Source organism: Camelus bactrianus, chromosome 13 (assembly GCF_048773025.1).
Source record: "Camelus bactrianus isolate YW-2024 breed Bactrian camel chromosome 13, ASM4877302v1, whole genome shotgun sequence".
NCBI classification, from domain to species: domain Eukaryota; kingdom Metazoa; phylum Chordata; class Mammalia; order Artiodactyla; family Camelidae; genus Camelus; species Camelus bactrianus.
This window is the reverse complement of record NC_133551.1, coordinates 46,377,315-46,399,660: the sequence shown is the minus strand read 5'-3', so window position 1 is coordinate 46,399,660 and position 22,346 is coordinate 46,377,315. Positions and strand designations below refer to the sequence as shown.

At 36.7% G+C, this 22,346-nt stretch overlaps 1 protein-coding gene across 6 annotated transcripts in view; it reads left to right on the top strand.

Moving 5' to 3' along the window:
- The window catches only part of MAST2 (microtubule associated serine/threonine kinase 2), a 174,904-nt gene that overhangs the window by 120,105 nt on the left and 32,453 nt on the right, over positions 1–22,346 (top strand). For all 6 annotated transcript variants that reach the window (XM_074376551.1, XM_074376550.1, XM_074376553.1 and 3 more), the window contains one exon: positions 10,067–10,158. In XM_074376551.1, the coding sequence (XP_074232652.1) occupies positions 10,067–10,158 (92 nt within the window). The remainder of the gene's footprint in view (positions 1–10,066; positions 10,159–22,346) is intronic.

Here is a 22,346-nt window from a genome sequence, read left to right as displayed (position 1 = left end):
ACAACTCACCTGCCGAATCAATTTATGAATGGATAAACAAAATGTTGTATAGTCACATTATTCAGCCATAGAAAGCAATGAAGTACTAATAAATACTGCAACATGGATGAATCTTGAAAACATGCTAAGTGAAAGAAACCAGACTCAAGGACACATAATGTGTGATTCCATTTCTATGAAATATTCAGAAATAAGTAATTCCATAGAGATAAAATTCTTTGGTGGTTGCCTGGGAAGAGGGAATAGGAAATATGGGGATGGAGAGTGATTACCTATGGATACAGGGGTTCTTTTGTGGGTAATGAAAATGTTCTGGAATTAGTGGTGTTGGTTGCACAGCCTTGTGAGTGTACTAAAAACCATTGAATTGTATAAGTTAAAAAGTTAATTTCTCTGGTATGTGAATTATATCTTAAAATTAGTTATGTTAAAAAAAAAAGCAACAACCAGAGAGAAAAGAAAAATTAGCTGCAACAATCTTAAAAGGAAGCTTCTCAACAGCAGTAACAGGAGCCATAAGACAAAGTATCTTTAAGGTACTGAGAAAAAGTTACTCTCAACAAGAGGTTGTAGAATTCCATACCTGTGTGATTGTCATTGGAAGTAACTGAGAAAATATAAAGCCATTTTCAGACAAACAATAAAATTAAGAAGGTTTACCAATATCAGATTCTCACTGAAATATTTGCTAAGAAGAAAGAGGAAAGGTGTGAGATCCAAGACGAAATGCTGAGCAAAGAAACTGGAAAATAAGGGTAAATCTAAGCAAGCAATTATTGTATGAAACAATAATAATTACTAATTTGGCAATATAAAAGCAAGGTAGACCTGAACGACTGGACCAAATAACATGTAAATTGGAAGTGGTGGGGAAATTGGACTTAAGATCTTTTAATTATGTTCAGCAGATAGGTTGAGATGCTAGCTAACCTTGCTCTTTGTTAAGACAAGAGTGCTTGTTAAAAGTTTAATAATAATAACTACTGTTTTTTACAAAAGAAAATAAAACAGTGTATAATTTCCAAACCAATGAAGTAGGGGTTAAAAAATACTTCATTAATCCGAGGAGAACTGCCATCCCCAAAAAAAGATAGAGTAAGGGGGATTAAGTTGGAGCAGGTCACAGTGTTACATAGGGAAATTTGGAAGGGGACATTAGAGGAGGTAAGGGATATTTGCTATTATACAGCAAAGGGAAGGGCATTCCAAGTAGTGCAATAGTCCTGGTAGTTTGGTACCTGTATGAAATTAGTAGCCTTCGGAAGGTTTTGGGCAGATGAGTAAAATCATCTGATTTATGCTTTAAAAAGATCACTGTGACTGCTTGTGTTGAGAACAGACTGGGAATAGAAGACAGAAGTAAACCAGAGAGACTAGTTAGGAGGCTGTTGAAATAACCAGGCAAGAGATAAATAATGGATTTATCTCCAAGCAGCACCCTTTATTGACTGAGAGAACATGCATTATCCCACTCTAGCTTCTCAGTCTCTACAGAGATGTCATTCTGGTTGTTACTCTAAAGTCATGTCTGGAAGTTCTTGACCTTAAATGACCCCAGAGTCTTCTCTATTTTATTGGTCACTCTTAATGAAACAGAAGTGGTCTTTTCCTCATTCTAAATTCTGAAAGGAAGTAGCCAAGTGCTAGCCGGTTAATTACTGAGTGCTTAAATTCCTAGGAGCACCTGGATTTCCCAGATTGGGAGGTTGGAGGTTGGAGACCCTAAATAGTGTGCAACCATGCATTCTATGCCATAATCTATATTCCTTCAGACTGGGAAATGGACTTCCTAAATAAATTGATGGCATCTCCAGCAGAGCAGAGGCTCAGATTAGAGTACCTACTGGTACTCTAGGAGGCATTTTTGAAGTCTGGGAACTCTCCAAATATGGCCACAATTCTCCATATCACAGAGATTGCATAGAGTGCCTTAGTCTTTGCTCCCACTATCCACCAAGATGACCATGGTGGGAAGATGAAATGTCAGGCTTTGCTCTGAGTGACCAAGTGACTATCATTGTAGAGGGCAGCAGTCTGGTGTAACCCAGTCCTTGGAATAGGCAGCAGAGCATCAGCTTAGGGGGTTTCCAGGTTACCTTCCATGAGCTGAGAATTAGTGTGGCTGACTCTGTAAACATCCAGTACTTTCATCTTCTGGGATAAAAGAATGAAGACATGCTCTTTGTCTTCTAGATCCTGAGGAAATGGCCATTGCCTGTTGAAATGGAAAAATTAGCCAGTTCCTTGTTTTGGATATTAGCTGAGTCATGGCAACTGTACCAGGATGTCTGACCTTTTTTTCCCCTGGCAGCTGTTGCATATTTGCCAAGTGAGATTATATGTACCTTCATAAAAAGGCATGTGGCCTAGAAATATGATCTTTAGTGATTTGGATTTAATTTAAATTTTAAATAAGATCATGGCAAATGAAATTAGATCAATTATCTGTCCCTGCAGTTTCAAGAGATCTTCATTTTCATAGACAAGGAGTTTAGACATAATGGCTTGATATAACTTACAGTGCCAGGTGTACAAATAGTCTCTTTTATTATATTAAATCTTTGTAATAAGTTATACTCATCCATTCTTTGATTTAACAGATATTTATTGAGAGCTTGCCATGTGCCAGGCAGAGTCCTAGGCACTGAGGAAAACACCACTAAATAAAGCATGCACAAGCCCCTGACCTCATAGAGCTTAAGAGCCTAATGGGAGGAGAGATAACAGAAGACATGTGCAGAATACATAGTATGTTAGATAGTGGCAAGTATTGTAGAGGAAAATATATTGGGAAAAGAGGGTGAGTATGTTTGGGAGGGAGGGGGTTACCAGTTTAAATAGAATGATTAGGGGAAAATCCATTGTGAAGATTGTACATGAGCAAAGACCTGAAGGAGATGAGGAAGCAAGCCATGAGGGAGACAGGCAAAGGAAGTATCCTTTTTAAAGGCCCTGAGGCAATGGGCACACTCAGTGTGTTCTCAGAAAAGTGAGGAGGCCCATGTGGCTGGTAGAGTGAGTAAGAGGGAAAGAGGGGATGGAGATCAAGAGCATGTAAAGCTCATAGGCTGGATTTAAGAACATGGACTTCTACTCTCAGTGAGACAGGGAGAAGTTTAAGCAGAAGAGTGACTTTAATGTTGTTTACATTAAAATTTTGTATAGCTTTATTGAAGTATGATTGAAATATACTAGGTTGTACATGTTTAAAATGTAGTTTGATGGCTTCTGATATATGTACGCATCTCTGAAACCATTAGTATAGTCAAGACAATAAATATATCTGTAACTCTCCCAAATTCCTCATGCCTCATAATACCTCCCCTACCTCTGATTGGTGACCACTAATCTGTTGTCTATAGATTATTTAGCATTTTCTTGACTTTCATATGAATGGAATCATTCAGTATGCTTTCAGCATAATTATTGTGAGATTCATTTATTGCGTGAATCAATAGTTTGCTCCTTTTCATTGCTGAGTAGTAGTCCATTGTATGGACATATTATGATTTGTTTATCCTTCATCTGTCAGTGGACATTTGAGGTGGTTTCCAGTTTTGGGCTGTCACAAATATTAAACAGTGTATAGTTGGGTCCTGCTATTTTATCCAGTTTGATAGTCCTTGTGTTAATTGAATATATATTTAGAACATTTATATTTTATGTGATTATTGGTATAACTGGATTTCAATCTATTATCTTGCTATTTGTTTGCTTTTTGATCTGATTGTACTTGTTCTCACTTTATTCTTTTCCTGCCTTCTTTTAGATTGAGTATTTTTTGTGATTCCATTTTATTTCCTTTCTTGGCTTATTAACTATATTTCCTCACTTTTCTTTTTTGGTAGTTGCCTTAGTGTTTATAATATAACATTTTAACTTTTCAAGTAAAAGTATTTTGCCTGATACTTTCAAGTGGTAGTGTACCACTTCACATTTACTGTAAGAGCCTCACAACAGTCTACCTCCATTCTCCCCCCAGCCTTGTTGCTCTGGGTGTTCTACGTTTTATATCTACATATGTTGTAAACTCCACAGTAAATTATTATATTTCCTTTAAAACTCAAAAAGAGATTTTAAAAATAAAAAGAGATGTTTTATAGTTACCCACATATTTACCACTTCTAGTGCTTTTCTTTGTATTGGTCCAGATTTCTACCTGTATCATGTTTCTTCTGCCTGCAGGACCTCGTTTAACATTTATTATAGTGCAGGCCTTTGGATACTGAATTTTGTCAGTTTTTGTGTGTCTGAAAAAAATCTTTAATTGGACTACCTTTTTGAAAGATATTTTTGCTTGGTATTGAGTTCTAGTTTCAGTTTCTTCACTGTCTTCTGGCTTGCATCTTTTTCCAAATAGAAGTCTGTTATCAGTGTTATCTTTGTTCTTCTGTATGTTATGTAATTTTTAACACCTTTATTGTGAAATGGTTCCTGTACAGTAAACTACACATATTTCAGATGTACAATTTGATGAATTTTGATAGATGTATACACCCATGAAACCACCATCACAATCAAGACAGCTAACATTTCCATCATTCCCAAAGAGGTGCAATTTTTGAATTCCCAGTTTATTCCTTCCTACTCCCTTTAATCCCTGGTAACTGTAAGTTTGTTCTCTACGTCTGTGAGCCTGTTTCTGTTTTGTAGAAAAGTTCATTTGTGTCCTTTTTTCAAGATCCACATATAAGTGATATACGGCATTTTTCTTTTTCTTTCTGGCTTACTTCACTTAGAATGATGATCTCCAGGTCCATCCATGTTGCTGCAAAAGGCATTATTTTATTCTTTTTTATGGCTGAGTAGTATTCCTGTGTGTGTGTGTGTGTGTGTGTGTGTGTGTGTGTGTGTGTGGGAGAGAGAGAGAGAGAGAGACAGAGAGACAGAGAGAGACAGAGAGAGACAGAGAGAGACAGAGCCAGAGACATATATCATATCTTCTTTATCCAGTCATCTGTTGATGGACATTTGTATGTAATTTTTCTATCTGGCTGCTCTTAAGATTTTATCATCAGTTTTAAGTAATTTAATTAGGATGTACTTTGGTGTACTTTTCTTCATGTTTCTTGTGCTTGGGGTTCATTGATCCTCTTGGATCTGTGAGTCTATAATTATCAAATTTGGAAATTTTCCAGCAGTTATTTCTTCAAATATTTTTTTCAGTCTCTCCTTCCTCCCTTTCAGGGATTTTAATTATACATGTAGTCTGCTTGAAGTTGTCTGACAGCTCATTATTACACTTTCCATTTAAAATTTCCTTTTTCCGGGTCTCATTTTGCATAGTTTCTCTTGCTGTGTCTAGGTTCATGAATCTGTTCTTCTGTAGTACCTTATTTCCTATTAATGCCATCCAGTTTAGTTTTCACCTGAGACTTAATCTCTACAAGTTCTATTTTTTATATTATCCATAATTTCTCCTTAACATGCTCATTCTTTCCTATACCTTTTTGAAAATTTAGAATATATTTATGCTAATGGTTTTAATGATTCTCTTCTAGTTGTACCAAATCTGTCATGTCTGGGTCTGTTGATTTTCCCTCCTCATTATGAGTCATATTTTCCACTCCTAGTAGTTTTATATTATATACAAATCATTGTGAATTTGACCTTGATGATTGCTGGTAATATTTTTGCTTGCAGTGTTTTTGAGCCTTATTCTGGGGTGCAGTTAAATTACTTGGAAATAATTTGATCTATTTGAGGATTGCTTTTAAGCTTTGTTAGGTGGGACCGTATAAGCATTAGGGACTAATTTTTCCTTGCTGATGTCCTGTGAATTACCAGGTTTTTCCCCTCTGGCTGGTGGGAACACAAACTATTCCTGACCCTATGTGGACACCAAAGGGTGTTCACATGCTCCTTTTCGTGGGTAGTTTCCTAACCACCAGGTTCTGTGCAGATCAGCTCCTCCTTGTGCTGTTGTTGGGATATCTTTCCAGTTAGTAAGCTCAGGCAGTTTTAGGACTCACTTTCTTTGTTTCCCTTCTGCTAGCAATCACTGTCCTGCATTGCTTATTGTCCAGTGTCTGAAAACTGCTTCATTTTTAAAATCCAGCTTATTAGTTGTTTAAGGTGAAAGGGTGAATCTTTTCTTTGTTACTCTATCGTGGTTGGAAGTGGCAGTATTTACTGATTTATATTTTAAAGGGTGTCTTTTTGAGAATCTATTATAGAGGAACAAGAGTGGAAGCAGGAATACCAGTGAGGAAGCTATTTCAGTTAATTCAGATAGGAGATGATAGTGGCCTGGTCCAAAATGGTAGTGGTGAAAGAAGTGAGAAACGATCAGATTTTGGATATATTTTGATGTTAAAGCCAATAAGATTTGACACATAATAGGGAAGAGTTCAGAATGACACATAAGGTTTATACTATCTTTATTTATATTTGAAAACACTAAAGCCTGAGAATTGAATTTCTGAGACTCGCTCAAGGTCAAACAACAATCTCAAACACAAATTTTCTAATTCCAAAGCTCTGTTCATTTCTATTGAAGTACACGGACACTAAGACCGTGAGCAGTAGAAGCCACAAGTGCTAAAGGAGATCAGAGAAAGTAAAGACCTCTTCCTGCTTGGAAGAATAAAGGAGAGTTCACAAGAAACCTCATCTGAGCTCATGTTTCTTAAAGAATGTGTAGAATTGGGTCCTGGAGGAAAGTGCAGAAGTCCTTGAGGTGTCTCTCTGTTCAGAATTCCCTTCGTCTGGGTAAGCTGTCTAAGGGTTAATGTGGCTTCATATGTACACTCTGTAAAATTTCTCATGTTCAAAACCAAAGGACCTAGAGTTTATATTCTTGAGACTCGATCTTATTTGCCCTTAGAACAAGGGGCTGAATAAACAGGCATGTTTCTCTTAAAAAAAAAAAAAAAAACTCAAAAGACAAAACCTACCTAAGAACTTCAAGAAAAAATAGATTCTTCAAATGGCCATGGTAAAGAGTATGAATTATATTCCAAATGTGATGGGAAGCTACTGGGAGTTTTTTTAGAAGAAATTTGCATGATGTCATCTATAATTTTTAAAATATCACTCTGGCTGATGGATGAAGAATAGACTGGTGGGGCCAGAGGGGTGGGCAGAAAGAACCAAAGTGGAAAGAAGACCATTTGGAAATCTTTATAGACCTGAGCTGGAGGAGGGAGGAGTAGTACTAATGAAGGTAATGAGAATTGTGTGGACAGAGGATATGTTTTAAAGGTATAATCCACATTACTTGCTGATTGTTTTCGATGTGGGCGTGAAGAAAAGAGAAGAATCAACGATGATTCATGCATTCTTCCCTGAGCATCTGGATGAATGGTGGTGTCTGTAGTGAAATAGACACGACTTAGGGAGGAGTTAGCAGGTGTTAGAGGGAAACTCATGAGCTCTGTTTTGGAAATGTTAAGTTTGAGATGCCTTTTAAACATCTGGTGGGATGTCAAGTATATGTTTGAATGTGAGTCTCACATTCAGAGGCAGAAGCACAGAGGTGGTAATAAAAAGCTGGGTATCATCAGCATCATAGATTTAAAGCTGTGATACTGGAAAAAAATCATTTGGGGAATGAGTGTAGGGAGAGAAGAAAAGAAGTTTCAAATTTGAGCCCCAGAGTACTAAATGATTTAGAGGCCAGAAAGAGAAGAAATTAGCAAAAGAGATGAAAGGTGAGCAGCTAGTGAGATAAGAGGAAGACCGAGAAAGCATCATGTCCTACAAACTTAAACAAAGAAGTATCTCAAAAAGAGTTAGACAGATATTAGGTTGAATGAAAGAAAGCTGAACAACAACAAAAAATACATAGTATATAATTCTATATATAGGAAATCCAGCAAAACGAAATTAATTTATGGTGATAGAAGAAAATAGCTAGGGGACAGGGGCGTGGCTGGAAAGGGACACATGGGGGCTTTCTAGGGTAATAGAATTGTTTTGTCTTTTGTTTTGGATGTTGTTATATGGTTGTATATAATTGTCAAGGCTCATTGAATAAAACATTTAAGATCTGTATATTTTATTGAATGTAAATTATATCCCAATTTGTTTTTTTTAAAGAGGAAGTTACAGCTGCCAAATGATGTTGAGAGGTTACATAGACACGGACTGAGGATGACCATTGTCATTGGTGACCTTGATAAAGGCAAGACGGGGATGACTATCCAGAGTGGGCTAACGAGAGAATAGGAAATGAGGGTATGAAGGTGACAAGTACAGAATCCTTAACATAGAATTTTTCCTAAACAGGGAAGCAGAGAAACAGGCAAGTTGGGAGAGGTCTATGAAAGTCTTTATTTTAATTTTTTTAAGATGGGAAAAATGACAGCATATTTTTATGATCATGAGAATCAGCCAGTAGAAAGCAGAAATTCATGGCATTGGAGAAGGAAGGCAGTGCAAGACTTCTTGAATAGGGAGTTGGGAGAGTTGGATTTGATAGGAACATGATTTTTGCTTCTGCTGTTACAGATGGGAGAGTACAATATATGCATGCAGATTTAGGCTAATAGATTTTTGTAGCACGAATATGTGGTACTTCTTTCTGTGTTGTTTCTTTTTACCCCTATTGAATTAAAAGCAAAGTCAGCAGATTAGGGTAGGATTTGGGGAAGAAGTTTGGAGAGAAGATGTGAATTAGTTGTCTTGGAGAGAAAGCACATTTTCTAGGTAGATGTAGTAAGGACTCACTTGATACTCATTTTCATAAACAAATAAAACACCAGCCGGCATGATTCTTCAGCATCTTCAGCTGCCCAAGTGCAGTTGAGAAATAGATGGAAAGTTGGGTTTAAAGGGTTGAGATTTCACCAGGGCTGTGGTGTGCTGGGGGATAGCAAGGTTTTAATTAGAGTTAGAATTTAAAGCGAATGTTGAGAAAAGAAATTAAGGATATAGGGTTTGTTGATGACAGAGTTATAAGCTTTTTTTTTTGAAGGTCATGGAGTAGAGGGAGACTGTCAAATTAGAGAATGAGGAGCTTGGACATTGAGGGTGACTGAGGTAATGAGGAGTGTAAGACCTGATTAGATTAGTCCTGATGGTTTCTTAGGGAAAGGCACTTACCATTTCTAATCAGAATCTCGTTTTTGAGATTGATCTCAATTCTTTCAGTGGCTTCTTATGACATTTCCATTAATTCTTCACAGGAGCCTCCCAGCCCTGCAGAGTCTGGCTATGGCCTGTGCCCAAAGCCTGTGTAACCTATTTCTTTTCCTGTTACTCTCTCCTCCTCCCACCCTCAGCTTCTTTGCTATTCTTGAATGTTCTTTCTCTTTCTTCATAGCACTTCAGTCTGAGAATAGAGACTTTTTCTTGTTCCCTACTGCTTCCCTAGCATCTGGAGCAGTCCCTGGTTCATAGTAGATGTTCAGTAAATACTCATTTGGGTGATTGTAAGTGACAAGCTTCCCTAATGCCTTTAAAAGATGGGCTGACTTTTGAGTGAGTTGATACACACTTTTCAATAGCAGGTGTAGCATGAAATAGCTTTTCATCGTGATTTGGTTTTCTCTAGCCACAAGAAAAAGCCTTAGGCATTAACATGTAAAAGAAACTCAACTTTATAGAAGGATCCCAAGCTGTTCTGAAATTTTTGGTGAAATGAGAATGTTACTCAATTCATCGATTAGGCAGTTTTAAAAAAAAGCAAATTTCATAGATTAAGTTAATAGTTTCATTTTTATGACGAGAACACTAATTTTTATGAGATATAAGAATATTTATGGCTTACGTTTTTTGTTTTTCTAAATCAAGTTTGCAAAAGTCATTCTTCATTAGATACCATTCAAGACATGGGCTTAGGGAGCTCCTTATATTTGCTTGGGAAGTAAAACCAACACATTGGAAAGGCACAGTGGCAATACAAGAGAAAAATCGAGACAGTGACAAAGGCTCTTCCAGAGTGGAACACAATGAATTATAATATCTCACTGTGCAAGCGGTAATTGCCGACTGAGTTCAGTTTAAAGTAGTATGCTGCTCAGCCTATGGAATGATTTCCTTCTTTTGTTTTTCATTAGCCATACAAGTTCTGAGGGCCAATAATGTGACCCTGTTATAACTGACATTTGTGTTTTCATTACAGTTGTCGGACAAGTAACCGCAAAAGTTTGATTGTGACCTCTAGTACATCACCTACACTACCACGGCCACACTCACCACTCCATGGCCACACAGGTGAGTGCTTGAAGATTAAGAAAGGTGGAATAACAGTTTCTTTCCTACTTCTCACTTTGTGCGGTTCAACACATTACATTGTCACTTCACTTGGCTGACTGAAGCATACGGAGCTCATGGTCATGCTTTCTATGGGAGAATGTGTTCCATTGTTTTTCGCCTTGACCTGTCAACATTCCTTTTGGTCTTGTACATATTCTAGGTTCACCGCCTCTGTACTAGTGTGTTAAGACTGTGTTATGGCTCCAGTCATGTCAAAGAGGGCTACATCAACATTTTGTCCTACCATGCCCAAGAATTAGGACTCACAGAGATGGTTTTCTGACTCCTGGGTCTTCTAATAACTTTCCCTCTGTTAGAACAGGAGTCAACAAAAGTAAGAGGGGTATTTGTTTCATGTTGATATTGATTTCACTTATTAGAATTAAAGCAAATGACCTCATGCAGTCAGGCTTTGCTCCATCTGAAATATGGGCTTTTCCAGGCAATATAAGGACTGATTTACTTGCTTCTGACTAAGGATTATGTGAAAATTATGAGGCAGAAGACCTCATTTGAGTTTAACCATATATTTTGGTCTAGACATGTATTGTTACATCCCAGGAGAGCCAGACCAGGGAACTCACCTTTGCTGAAGGAGCTGTTTCAAATTCCACTTGTTCATTGATGACATATAGTAAAATACTGTCTTTTGTACATTAACTTTGTATCCTGCAACTTTGATATAATCACTTATTATTAGTTCTAGGAGTTTGTCGATTTTTTCAGATTTTCTACATAAAGCATCATGTCATCTGTGAACAAAGACAGTTTATACTTTATCCCTTCCCAGTCTGTGTACCTTTTATTTCCTTTTCTTATCTTATTGCATTAGCTAGAACTTCCAGTATAATGTTGAAAAACAGCAGTAAGAAGATACATTCATGCCATTTTCCTCATCTTGGCAGGAAGGCTTTAGATTTGTCACCATTAAGTATGATGTTAACTGTTTGTTTTTTGTACATGTTCTTTATCAAGTTGAGGAACTTCCCTTCTGTTCCTAATTGGCTGAGAGCTGTTTTTTCTTTGTTTGTTTGTTTTGTTTTTTTTTTAACATGAATGGGTTTTGTATTTTGTCAAATGCTTTTTCCGCATCTATTGGTATGAGCATTTGATTTTGCTTCTTTAGCTGTTAATATGATGGATTGCATTAATTGATTGTCAAATGTTTAATCAACCTTGCACACTTGGGATAAAACCTACGTAATTACAGTGTATGATTTCTTTTATGCATTGTTGGATTGAATTTGCTAATATTTTATTGAGGATTTTGCATCTATGTTCATGAGAGATATTAGTCTGTAGTTTTCTTAAAATGTCTTTGCCTGGTTTTAGTATTAGGATAATGATGACTTTATAGAGTAAGTTAGGGTGTATTCCCTCTGCTTCCATCTTCTGTAGGAGATTGTGGAGAGTTGAATCTTTGGTAGAGTTCACCAGTGAACCTGTCTGGGCCCAGTGCTTTCTGTTTGGGAAGGTTGTTAATTATTAACTTTATTTAATAGATATGTCTTAACAGATTGTCTGTTTCTTTTTGTGTGAGCTTTGGCAGATTTTGTCTTTTAAGTGATTGATGTATTTAATCTATGTTATCAGATTTGTGGGCATATAGTTGTTCATAATAGTCCTTTATTATCTTTTTAATGCCCATGGAATCTGTAGTAATGTCTTCTCATTCATTTCTGATGTTAGTAATTTGTGTCTTTTCTCTTTTTTTTCTTAGTCAGCCTGGCTAGAAGCATACCCATTTTGTTGATCTTTTCAAAGAACAGGTTTTTGGTTTTATTCATTTCTTCTTTTGGTTTCCTGTTTTCAATTTTATTGAATTCTGGTCTAGTATTAATTCTTTTCATCTACATATGTAGGATTTAATTTGCTGTTTTTCTGGTTTCTTAAGGTGGAGGCTTAGATGATTAATTTTAGATTTTCTTTGCTAATCTATGCATTTAATACTATAAATTTCTCTCTAAGCCACATTTTGTTGCATCCCATACATTTTGATAAGTTGTATTTTCATTTTCATTTAGTTCAAAACATTTTAAAATTATATTGTTTTGAAATATTTCCATTGAGATTTCTTCTTTGACCCATGTGTTATTTTAAACTATGTTGTTTAATCTCCAAATATTTTGGAGTATTCTCTGTTATCTTTCTGTTATTGATTACTAGTTTAATTCCTTTGTGATCTGAAAGCAGATTCTATGATTTCTTTTCCTTTAAATTTGTTAAGATGTGTTTTATGGCCCAAAAGGTGGTCTATGTTGGTGAGTGTTCCATGTGAGCTTGAGAAGAATGTGTATTTTGCTGTTATTGGATGAAGTCATCTATAGATGTCAATTATGTTCAGTTGATTGATGGTGCTGTAGAGTTTGACTCTGTCCTTATTGATTTTTTTTTGCCTGCTGGATCTATCAAGTTTGGATATAGGAGTGTTGAAGTCTCCAACTATAATTGTGGATTCATCTATTTCTCCTTGCAGCTCTGACAGTTTTTTGCCTCATGTAGTTTGAATCTCTGTTGTTAGGCACATACACATTAAGGATTATTATGTCTTCTTGGAGTATTGACCCCTTTGTCATTATGTGATGCTCCTTTTTATCCTGTTAATTTTTGTTCCTCTGAAGTCTGCTCTCTGAAATTAATTTAGTTACTCTCACATTCTCTTGATTAGTGTTACCTTGATATCTTTTTCTCTAATTTTTTTCTATTCATTTACTTTTAATCTATATGTGTCTTTGTATTTAAAAAATGACTTCCTTGTAAACAACATTGGGGCATTTTTTAAAATCTGTGTGATAATCTCTATCTTTTAATTTAGATATTTGATGTTTAAGGTGACTATTGATATAGCTGGATTAGTATCTGCCATATTTGCTACTGTTTTCCATTTGTTGCCTGTGATCTTCGTTCCTCTTTTTGTCTTCTGTTCTTTTTCTCATGGTTTTAATTGAGCATTTTGTATGATTCCATTTTCTCTCTGTTTTTAGCATATCAGTTGTACTTTACTTTTACTTTTCCTCTTTTCCTTTTTGAATTAGTTTTCTTTAGAATTTGTAGTATACATTTACAATTAATCTAAGTCTACTTTCAACTAACATTATATTGCTTCCCAGGTAGCATAAATACCTTATAATGACAAAATATATTTTGCATTCCTCCCTCCTATTCTTTGTATCATTGCAGGCACTCATTTCACTTATCCGTAAGCATATACACACACACCTAAGCATATATAATCAAATACATTGTTGTTATTATTTCAGATAAACTGTTATCTGTTAAATCAATCAAGGAATATGAAAGATCAACTAACTACTGTATATAAAATAGATAACAAGGTCCTACTGTATAGCACAGGAAACTATATTCAATACCTTGTAATGGCCTATAATGAAAACGAATATGAAGAGGAATATATATATTATATATGTATAAATGAATCACTATGCTGTACACCAGAAATTAACACAACATTGTAAATACTTGTAAACTAAATACTTCAATAAAAAAAGAATATGAAAGATCGAAGTTTTAATTTTACCTTCACTTATTCCTTGTCTACTGCTCTTCCTTTATGTAGATCCAAATTTCTGACCTATATCATTTTCTTTCTCATAACTTTTCACATTCTTTGTAAGGCAGGCCTACTGGCAACATATTACCTCAATTTTTGCCTGAGAAAGTCTTTGTTTCTCTTTCACTTTTGAAGGATTACAGGATTTTAGGTTCGTAGGGTTTTTTTTCCCTCTTACCTATCTTGTTTGTGAGGTGTCAGTAAAGTAGGATATAATTCTTATCTTTTGCTCCTCTATAGGTAAGGTATTTTTCCCTCTAATTCTTCTAAGATTTTTTTTATAATCTTTGATTCTTCTGAAGTTTGAATACAGTGTGCTTAGGTGTAGTTTTTTGATTTAATCCTGATTGGTGTTCTCTGAGTTTTCTAAATCTGTGATTTGGTGTCTGACATTAATTTGAGGAAATTTTCAGTCATTATTGTTTCAAATATTTCTTCCATTTCTTTCTGTTTCTTCTCCTGGTATACCCATTACATATGTGTTACACCTTTTGTAGTTGTTCCACAGTGCTTGGATATTCTGTTCTATTAATTTAAGTCTTTTCTTTTCTTTTCTTTTCTTTTTTTGCTTTTCTGTTTTGGGAGTTTCGTGTCATATCCTCAGGGTCAACTCTGTCAGTTCCACTAATGAGCCTTTCAAAAACATTCTTAATTCTGTTATAGTGTTTTTGACCTCTAGCATTTCTCTTCTTTTTTTAGTTGGAGTATGGTTAATTTACAGTGTTGTGTTTGTTTCAGGTGTACAGCAAAGTGATTTATATATGTATATATATATATATATATATATATATATATATATATATATATATATATATATATATATTTTCAGATTGTTTTCCATTATAGGTTATTACAAGATATTGAATATAGTTCCCTGTACTATACAATAGGTCATCATTGTTTATCTATTTTATATATAGTCGTGTGTGTATCTGTTAATCTCAAACCCCTAATTTATCCCTCCCCTCTCCTTCCCCTTTGGTAACCATAAGATTGTTTTCTATGTTTGTGAGTCTATTTTTGCAATGCAAATAAGTTCATTTGCATCATTATTTTTAGATTCCACATACAAGTGATATCATGTATTTGTCTTTGTCTGACTTAACTTCACTTAGTATAATAATCTCTAGGTCCATCCATGTTGCTGCAAATGGCATTATTTCATTCTTTCTTATGACTGAGTAATATTCCATTACACACACACACACACACACACACACACACACACACACACACACCCCGCATCTTCTTTATCCATTCATCTGCCAGTGGACATTTAGGTTGCTTCCATGTCTTGGCTATTTTAAGTAGTGCTGCTATGAACATTGGGGTGTATATATCTTTTCAAATTAGAGTTTTCATTTTTTCTGGATATATGCCAAGGAGTGGGATTGCTGGATCATAGGGTAAGTCTATTTTTACTTTTTTAAGGAGCCTCCATACTGTTCTCCATAGTGGCTGCACCAATTTACATTTCCACCAACAATGTAGGAGGGTTACTTTTTCTCCTCTCTCCATTATTTATTATTTGTAGACTTTTTGATGATAGCCATTCTGAGCAGTGTGACCTCTAGCATTTCTGATTCTTTCTTAGAATTTCCATGTCTCTGCATTCATTATCCATCTGTTCTTGCATGTTGTCTACTTTTTCCATTAAAGCCCTTAGCATATTAATCATAGTTTTTAAAAAAAATTCTTGTTCTGATAATTTCATATCTGACTCTGGTTCTGATGCTTGTTCAATCTCTTCAGACTGTGTTTTTTGCCTTTGAGTATGCTTTGTAAGTTTGGTTGAAAGGCATACATGATGTACTACATAAAAGGAATCACAGTAAATAGGCCTTTAGTAGTAAGGTATTGCGGGAGGAGAAATGTTCTGTAGTCCTCAGTCTATTGTGAGCCTGTGGCCTTGGACTTAGTTCTGCCCAACCTTAGATAGGATACAGCTGGAGGGGGCTGGAATTAGGTATATTTCCTCTCTCCCCGGTAGGTTAGGCTTTGATCAAACCCCTGAAGGTTAGGCTCTGGTAAAATAGTTTCTCCTGAAGGCATGCCTTGTTAAGAACAGAATGCTCTGGCATATTTCCCAATGGTTCCTTTACCCATGTGGCTGCTGAAAGGTTGAGGTGATTTTTCTCAAACATTCACTGTGAGGGCCTGGTAGGACTCCTGTGGGTAAAACTCAAAACAGTGTGGGGGCCTTTCTATGACTGTATCCCCTGGGAGTTTTTAAACTCACAATCATGCACACTGAGCCTCTGGCAATTCTTCAGTTACAGTTCAGCTTTTCCTATTGGCACTGTTTCCCCAGGAGGTTTCTACTCATGCGTTTCTGCTGTGTTAAGTTTTGATACTCTCTGCCTGTCTCTCTCTCATTTTGGGGGCAGTGGTTTGCCCTGGGACTTCACTTCTCTGACACATCTAAGTAGAGTTGTGTTTTGATTTGTTTAGCTTTTAACTTGTTAGGATGAAGCAGCAACCTCTAAACTCCTTATGTGCCAGACCAGAAATGGGAAGAAAGTTCATTTATTTTGATTGCCTATAGAGTATTCCATTGTAAAACTGTACAACAATTAACATATTTATTTCTTATTGATGGACATTATGTCAATCTGGGCCTAATCAGGAGACAGAAGTCACACAGTGATTTAAAGAGGTGACATTTGATAGAATTATTAACTATGACAATACAAAAGTAACTTTAAGATGTAAGAGAACTCTCTAAGTGTGCCATAGAGCTGAGGGAAAGTACCCAGCAAAGAACAAACCTGGTAGGAAGGCTGTTTGGACAGTACTTCCTCTGGACTAGACTCAGACCTTGCTGGGGAAGGTGTTAGTGTGTAGACCACTGGATGGTGGAGATATTTGCTGGTTTGCCCAGGCCAGAGCTGGTCCACAGTCACTGAGCAATCAGGAAGCAGCCCTCAAGCAGTGGCACATCAGCCAGTATGCAGGCCTGCACAGAGAGTGGGAGGCATGGAGCATATTATATCCCTCCAGAACAACGTGGAAGACAAACTCTCCAATTGCAGGAGTGGACCAGGCAAGCAGAGGGTGTCAGGGCCGGAGTATGGGCTTGTCTGGAACATACAGCATCCGTGCAGAGAGGGCTGTGGAAAGGTGATCACCTGGTCAGGTCAGGGATGCAAGGCTGCCAGCATGTGATTAGGTCCGAGCACCCCTGCCTGTCCTCACTGCCACACTATTGAGTGATAGTGCAGTTGCTGGGATGGCAGCCAGAGCCTCTTCCTTCCAGTGTCCCTCCAGCGCCCTCTACTGGGAAAGTTTAACATTGTGTTCACTATGAAGGAAATACCTAAAGGAATTCTCCCCTCTTATGGCAGAGAAGGTGTTAAAGGATGAATTTGGAGTTGAGAAGTATTAAATTGGTAACTAGCTCAGACATTTAGATTGTTTTCAATTTTTCACTGTTACAGTCAGCGTAACAAACATCCTTCTTCATATTCTTTTTGTACGTATGTATAAAGACTGTATAGAAATCATATGTAGGCATGAACTTGCTAAGTTATGGAATATACTGTATAAGTAACAGACTAGTGGGTGTGCATATTTATATGATGTTTGTTACATATCATCTGATTTTAAACTAATACAATGGGACTAAAAGTTTATCTTCCTTGAGACTTCAGCCCCTATCATCCAAGGTCAAGAGCAGTCCCTAGTAATCACTCCTGTTTACTCCCTAACATTTGCAGCCTCCTTCTATCTGTCTTGAATCCACTAGGGGTGGTTTCATTATCCCGTATCCCTGTTTATATCAGTCATCACAGGAACCCTCAGGTATTCACCCCTGCTACCTCCTACATTCTTAATTCCTTTAAATCTCTGAACATTCTTTGTTCTGACCCCTTTTCTCATCACTCTCTGACTCTTGAAATTCTTCCAGTGTACCTCTGGAATTCATAATCCATTATCAGCAAAATCTCCTATATGTTCAGTCTTGTTCTGATGGAATCCTGGGAGAGAGAAGGGTGAGAACACGATCTATAGCCCTCCAATGACCTCCTACTAGTGGGCCTAAAAGGAAGAATAGATGTCATCCTTGTCTTTTCATTATTCTCCCTCTCTTCTTCCTAATGCCCCATAGCTTTGAATCTTATTAAATTATATCACTTACTACCCATCATTGCAGCTGTAAATATATTAGTTCTTGACTTACTGCTACTCTTCAGTTCTGACTCCTCTGTTATTCTTGATCGTTTTGATACACTTATGTTGAAGATATTTTCAGTTCTTAGGACTTTCAGTTCTTTGAATTCCTGTCTTCCAGTGAGCTTCTCCTCCTTAGTGCCTCAGTCACTTATGCCCTATACCTGTACTTTAGACCTTGTCCCCATAGTTTTGGTTTCATTCTTCCTGCTCTCTGAGTACTAAACCAATCTTTCCACCTTGTGCCATCTAGAAACTTCATCCCCCCAAAACCAATCATTTGATTCCAGGACCTCTGATCCTTGGAACTCTTATTATATTAAGTTTGAGATGCCTTTTAGACATTGATGTGGGCAAATTAATATATTAGTCTTGATTTCAAGGGAGAAGTAGGTAGGGCTGGAGAGTGCCTGGAAGAGAACACGAAGAGTCAGCAGGATACCTACCCCACCTCTAGGCCCAGCGACACAAAGGGATGTGTGGAACCAAACAGTCATTACTTGAGAGAGCTGCACAGAAAGCTGTGTCCACAGGGGAGAGCTATACTAAGTCCAGGGTGCTTGGAAGTATAAAAGTAAAGATATGCTGGCATTTGGAAGACAGGTTAAGAGGCCATGGTCATTGCCAAGATGTTAGGGAGTGTTAGAAGTGGAGAAAAATTATGAATATGGAAAAATTTATGAGGTCATATCAGCAGGGATTAGAACTGATTGTCTCTAGATTTCCTGGTTGGGTGATTAGTGAGCCATGATGCCCTTAACTTAAATAAGGAATATTGAACAGAAGAATAGATGTAGGGGAAGGGGAAAGGAGATCCCAGGAACAAATCAGTACATATATGGGCACAGAAGTGACACTGGGACAATTAGATGTCCATATGGAGCAGTTAAAAAATTTAGCTCTTACTTCACAAAACTCAGTACCAGATGAACTGTAGATTTTTTTCCAGCTTCATTAAGGTAATTGTCAAGTAAAAAAATTGTAAAATATATCAAGTATGCAACATGATGATTTAATATACGTGAATTGTAGATTTAAATGTGAAAACCAAAACAATAAACTTTTACTGTATACAGTAGAATATCTTATTTTTTTAAAAGGACATAAATGGAATTTTTTTAAAGGACATTAATAGAGAAGAGTAATACATTTGACTACATTAAAATTAAGAATTCGTAGTCATCAAAAGATACCACGAAAAGGCAAGTCTTAAAGTGAGAGAAGGTAATTATGACACTTAAAACTGACAAAGAGCTTTGATTCATAACATTTAAAGAACTCCAGCAAATCAGTAAAATTTAAAAATAGTATGGTTGAAAAATGGCCAAGAGACTTGAACACATAGTTCACAAAAGCAATCCAAATGGCCAATAAATACATGAAAAGATACTTCAATCTGACTATCAATTATGGAAATACAAAGTAAAATCACAGTGAAATACCATTATATGATCATCAAACATGGCTTATATTAAAACGACAAAACCAAATGTAAATGAATCTATGAAAAAATGGAAACCCTTAAGCACTACTGGTGGAAATATGAATTGGTATATCCATTTTGCAAAATCAGTGGCATTTTCTTCAGTAAAGTTTAAAAATAGACAGACTAAAGCACAAAAGGTCGCATGTTGTATGATTCCATTTCTAATAAATGTCCAGAATAGGCAGTTCCATAGAAACAGAAAGTAGATTAGTGGTTGCCAAGGGCTTGGGGAAGAGTGGAATGAGGAGAGACAGGTACAGTTTCTTTTTTGAGTGATAAGCCTGTTCTGGAAGTAGATAGTGGTGATGGTTGCACAACTTGTGAATGTATTAAAACCGCTACACTGTGCACTTCAAAAGTGCATAAAATTCATATCTGAATTATCTCAGTTTTTTAAATTGAGAAAAACTAAACTCAAGTATTTAGAGATGCATATTTAGTTGGTAAAGCTGTAAGGGAATGATTGCCATAAAAGTCAGCGTAATGTTTACTTTTATTGGGAAAGGGGAGGGGTTTTGATTGGAAAGATTATGTAGAAGGATTTTGGAAGATGGCATTGTTAATCTGGATGATATTTATACAAGTGCTGACTGTATAAATTATGCTCCTTTATAACTAGTTAAACATGTAAATGAAGCAACTGGTTCAAGGTCAGCTGACCACTCCCAGTTCTGTTTGTTTATATGTTTTATTATAACTTGTTTCTCTGGGATGGATGATTACTTGTCTTTGAATAGGTATTTCTTCCAACTGTTAAACTGCTTTGTGGGCTGCTGGCTTTTTTTTTAACTCAGATTTTTTGTCCTGTTGAGCCATTTCTGGCTGTTTTTAAGGAAAAGTTCTAGTGATGAATTTTTCTGAAGCCAGAACTGTGAATGTAAGTCAGTAAAAAGGATCGATTTAAATATTTCCTTCAGAATGTTAATTTCTAACATCTTGATCTTCCCTCAAAGACCAATTCAGATTATTGATTTTATTCTGTCACAATCTTCATATTAGTAATTTTTGGCTTTTTTAAGAAAGAGAAATAGAGGAAGCACAGTAAGGGTGGCACGAACTTTTTAGGCCTTAGCATCTATATAATAAACAATTTCTCTTGTCTTTATTCCAAGTTCCAACTTCTTAAAACTTTGAAATTTCCTCAACAGTAGGGTGTCTTTGTTATGTTAATGAGGTTACTCAAGGTGCCTCTGTAGATAGCTTCAGGATGGACGATGGTCACCAGGAAAACCAACCACACAATTAGAAAGTTGGGACTTTGGTCCAGCCCTACCTCCTAGGGAGGGGATAGGAGCTGGAGACTGAGTTCAGTTGTGTAGCCAGTGGTTTAGTCAATCATGCCTATCTAGTGAAACTCCAATAAAAACTGTAGACATCAAAGGTCAGAGTAGAACTTCCTGGTAGGTGAACACATTTATGCGCTGGGAGGATGACATGCCCAGATTCCACAAGGAAGAGGCACAGGAGCTCTGCATTTCTTTCCTGACTTTGCCTACGTACATCCTTTATATTAAAACTGTCAGTAAATACAACCCTTTCTGAGTTCTGTCGGTTGTTCTAGTAAATTATTAAAGCTGGAGTGGGAAGTCATGGAAACCTCCGAATTTATAGTCAGTAAGTCAGAAGTACAGGCACCTTCTACCTCCCAAGGTTTGTTGGTAGGGTGGGGAGTGAGGCCTCTGTTGAGAACCTTGGCCTTAACCTGTTGGGTCTGTGCTAACTCTGTGGTAGGTGTCAGAATTGAATTGCAGCACACCCAGCAAGTATCAGAATAGTAATCTTTTGAAAAGTATAGTGGAGCCTGGCTAGTTGGGAGGAAGGCTTGTTTATTATTTCATCAGCTTCCAGGTGGTGGGACTCCATTGTTACATGCCCCAAACCACAGATGCTTTTTGCCAAAGATTACATTCACATACATACAGGTCTGTTTCTGGCTATGTCCTGGCAACTACCCCATAACTTGCAAGCCATTACCTTTCTCTGATGTTGGCCGTATTGGGTGTAAAAGATGTTGAATTGTGAACCAGCTCTAAAAAGTTCTAATGAACAAATGTATAAACCTAAAAAACTGGTAAATCAGTAAGTCCTTAGCTTATTGACACTGTAATAAAGATGACCTTATAGTGCCTTTAGTTCTGGTAGATGCCACCAAGGGTTCAAAATAGGAAAGCAGAGGAGAGACAGTGGTCATTGACTCAGAAAAAGCCTTTGATTTAGAAATTGTTATAAATTAACTCTGGGTGAATAAAGTCTGACTCTGTTATGGCTTTATGGAGGCTTCCATCACCTTTCATTTGACTTATTGAAGAAACGCCCTAACTTCTTTTCTCTTTCTACCCAGTCCATTCTAAATTTTGAAGCTGGACGTCTTTTCTGATGTATCACTTTTTATCTGTCATTCTGCTACTTAAAATTTTCAAATAGCAACATTCACTGAAGTGGTTCTCTAAAGATAATCCACTCCGTTGTTGGGGGGAAAGAGAAAAACTTTTGCTTATTTTTTATCATGAAAAATAAAAATTAATATAGGCTTTCCTAGTATTTAGGTATAGATCAACACAGGTACCTTCACTGGATCCATTTGTCAGACTGTGTCCTAAATTGTACATAATGGATCATGAACAAAGAGTGGAGTTCAACTGTACACCCTCAGTCATCCATCTCCCTTCAGCATACTGCAACATATTGCAGCTTACAGGTGAATTTTTTTGATAGCTTGTAAGATGGTGTGGAGGGACCTTCAAAAAGTTTTGTATAAGTGATGCAGGAAAAACAAATGTGGAGCATGAGCAGGGCCGTGTTCCAGGCTTCGGGTGAGCCCTGGGATGTGCCCTGCCAAGTGTGGGTCCTTGGCTTCAAGCAAGAAAGAATTCAAGAGCGAGCCACAGTTGAGTAAAGGTAGATTTATCAGAGAGATAC